Source organism: Ursus maritimus, unplaced genomic scaffold (assembly GCF_017311325.1).
Source record: "Ursus maritimus isolate PB19 unplaced genomic scaffold, ASM1731132v1 scaffold_32, whole genome shotgun sequence".
Classification (NCBI taxonomy): domain Eukaryota; kingdom Metazoa; phylum Chordata; class Mammalia; order Carnivora; family Ursidae; genus Ursus; species Ursus maritimus.
In genome coordinates, this window is record NW_024425786.1 from 11,608,184 (window position 1) to 11,611,098 (window position 2,915).

The window sequence follows — 2,915 nt, forward strand, 5'->3', positions numbered from 1 at the left end:
GGCTGACCAGGAGGGGGGCATGTCTACGTTCTTTGATCCATTTCCTCCCCCCAGACGTCCCAACCGTTCTGTTTCCCGGCCCTGGCCTGGCCCACGCCCTGGTGCCCGACTCACACAACGTCTGGAACTCGTGAATCTTGCTGCCAGCCCCTTGGCCCTCCTGTGTCAGCGCCTGCACCTGGACCAGGTAGACGGTATCCGGAGCCAGGTCGTCCAGGGTCACAGAGAAGCCCTCGGTGCGGCGCACGTTGTAACTGTTGGAGTCGCCCTGTGGATGAGGGCAGGGCGGGGGCGTCAGCTCGGCCCCCAGAGACCATCCCTGCCCAGTTCAGCAAGGCAGCTCGCTTACGTTAGCAAACTCGATGCTCTTCTCTTTTTTTTAAGATTTTACTTACCTTTTTTTTTTTTTAAAGACTATCTATTTGAGAGACAGCATGAGCACAAGCGCAAGGACAGACAGAGGGAGAAACAGACTCCCTGCTGAGCGTGGAGCCCAACGCAACTCGGGGCTCAATCCCATGATCCTGAGACCATGACCTGAGCCAAAAGCAAGAGCCGGATGCTCAACTGAGCCACCCAGATGCCCCTTGACGCTCTTCTTACAGCAGAGGAAACGGAGGCTCAGAGAAATGAAGTGAGTCGCTCAACGTTCCAGCCAGCAAAGGCATACCCCAAACTCGAACCCAGGTCTGTCTGATTGCCGAGCCCTGGCTCTTCCCCTACCCCGACTATCTCTTCTGGGGATTCCAGAACACTGTGTCTTCTCTCCCACAACTCTCCGCTGTGCTGACCCGGGAGAGGTGACTCTCACGAAGACCGCGACCCCAGTGCCCTCATAGGCCGAATGCGCTAAGCATCTATGCGGCCCATCAGTCCTCTCCGTACAGCCCAGCCGGGCTCAGCCCTGACCCCTTGAGTTACCTTCTTCCGGTAGGTGACCTCATACTTCCACACACGGCTCTGCTGCGGCGGGGGGATGCTCCAGGAGACACTCAGCGAGGTGGTGCTGCTGCTCTCCAGCTTCACTTTGGGGGGCTCTGGGCAGGACGGTGTGCGGGGGAGGGGTGTGAGGAGCCACATGGGGGCAGTTGGGGGCGGGGTGAGTGCCCCCAGACCCAGTCCCCTCCACGGCCCAGGCTCCTCAGATCCCAAGCTGGGATTCTTCTGGCTCCGGCGCACAGAGCCGCCCGCCCTGGACCCCACGGGCTGGCACACCTGGGGCCCCCTCCGAGTAGCTATGAGCGCGTGGCTAATAAAATTCAAACAACAGCTGACCCCTGGGATAGCCTGTCTGTGGGCAGGCACTGTTCTAGGAGCTTCATATATAATAGTTTATTGAATCCTCTCGATAGGGAGGAAATTGAGAGAGGTCACCGAGCTCGGATTTCTAAGCCCCGGCTGTTGCCTCCCTCCGGACACAGCCAAGCCCTGGGTGGCCGTCCCGCTGACGCCCGGCCCTCACCTGTCTGGTTGATGCTGACGCTGGCGGTGCGGAAGCTGCGGCTGGCCACCAGGCTCGAGACACCGTTGCGGGCCTCCACGGCGAAGGTGTAGTTCATGTGTGGCTCGAGGTCACTGACCGTCACGCTGGTGCGGGTCAGCGCGTGTGGCGGCTCCGAGTAGCGCACGCTGGCCTCGCAGGGCCCGCACTCGCCCGACTCGGGCCAGCACTGCTCGCAGGTGACGCTGTAGACGATGTCGTCCCGGCCCCCGCTGTCCTGGGGGGGCGTCCAGCGCAGCTCCACTTTGGCGCCCATGCCCACGGCCGTGAGGTAGTGCGGGGCGGAGGGCGGGCCTGCACAGAGGGCAGAGGCCAGAGTTCAGCCCCGGGTGCCCTGGACGCGTCGAGCAGCAGGCCACGTCCCCGTCCCCCCTCCCCTGCCCCAGCCGCCCTCCCTGACCACGGCAAGACTCACGAGTGCAAGGCATCGACAGCAGGTCCTGCGGGGCCCGGAAGTAGCCTTCCTCACACTCACAGAAGGTGGCCCCCTCGGGGGCCAGCACCGTGTGCACGGGGCACTCCAAACAGGGGCTCTCGGACGCCTCGGACTTGAAGAATCCAGGAGAGCAGGCTGCCGGACACAGGGACAGGCGTCAGTTCGACCAGCTCCCACCCGAGGCGACTTTTCTAGTGAGACCTCGTCGTGGGGACCCCACGCAGGTCGCTGAACCTCTCTGGGCCCGTTTTCTTGTTGGTAAAGCATCTCGTGATGACAGAGTGCACGGCAAGCGTCCAGCTCACGCTGGGCGCCCAGGAAGTGCCTCACCCGTGTGCTCCAAAGCTCTGCACACTCCCCGTCCGCTCTTGCAACTGGGGCCACACCCGAGCCTGGCGTGCAAGGCTCACATCTCACCCGAGAAGCCTATCTCGCACCTGGCTCGGCACCGGACGGACCATGCTGCCCGCCTGCCTCCTCCCCTTTAATTTGTGCAGACCAGCCCGATGGGGCCCCACCTAGGCTTCCAGCTGCCCAGTAACTGCGTCTTCACCGCTGGCCTTTGTTGACCCACTGTCACCACCGCCTCAGCCCAGCAGCCAGGCATGCCCGCTCAGGATGCCACCCCTGCAGGTGTCCCCCCACCCCAGGACCTGACTGCCTTCCTGTTCCGGGGCTGGCCCACCAGGAAGCAGGAAAGGCCAGGCCCCCAGCACCTTCTGTGGAGCTGCTTCCAGGACCGAGTCATTTCCGCCACCCGCAAGGGCAGCCAGGAAGCAGCTTTTCCTCCCCGGGTGGAAGGTCCTGTCCTGGCCAGGCCGGCTAGGGGCTCAGGCACCTGACTCCAGAGGCTTCTTCCTCCCACCACCCTATCCTGCCCATGCCCCAAGCCCCTTCCTGGCTTCACAGGCAGGAAGCTGCCCAGACACGGGGCCCATGGTGCAGGGCTGCTCAGGGCTTGGGCAGCTGCCCAAGTGG

The 2,915-nt window shown here is 63.3% G+C and overlaps 1 protein-coding gene across 1 annotated transcript in view; it reads right to left on the minus strand.

The window, feature by feature from the left end:
* The window catches only part of EPHA2 (EPH receptor A2), a 32,188-nt gene that overhangs the window by 12,148 nt on the left and 17,125 nt on the right, over nucleotides 1–2,915 (minus strand). The window contains exon 7 of the mRNA XM_040645830.1: nucleotides 115–268. Coding sequence (XP_040501764.1) covers nucleotides 115–268 — 154 coding nt within the window. The remainder of the gene's footprint in view (nucleotides 1–114; nucleotides 269–2,915) is intronic.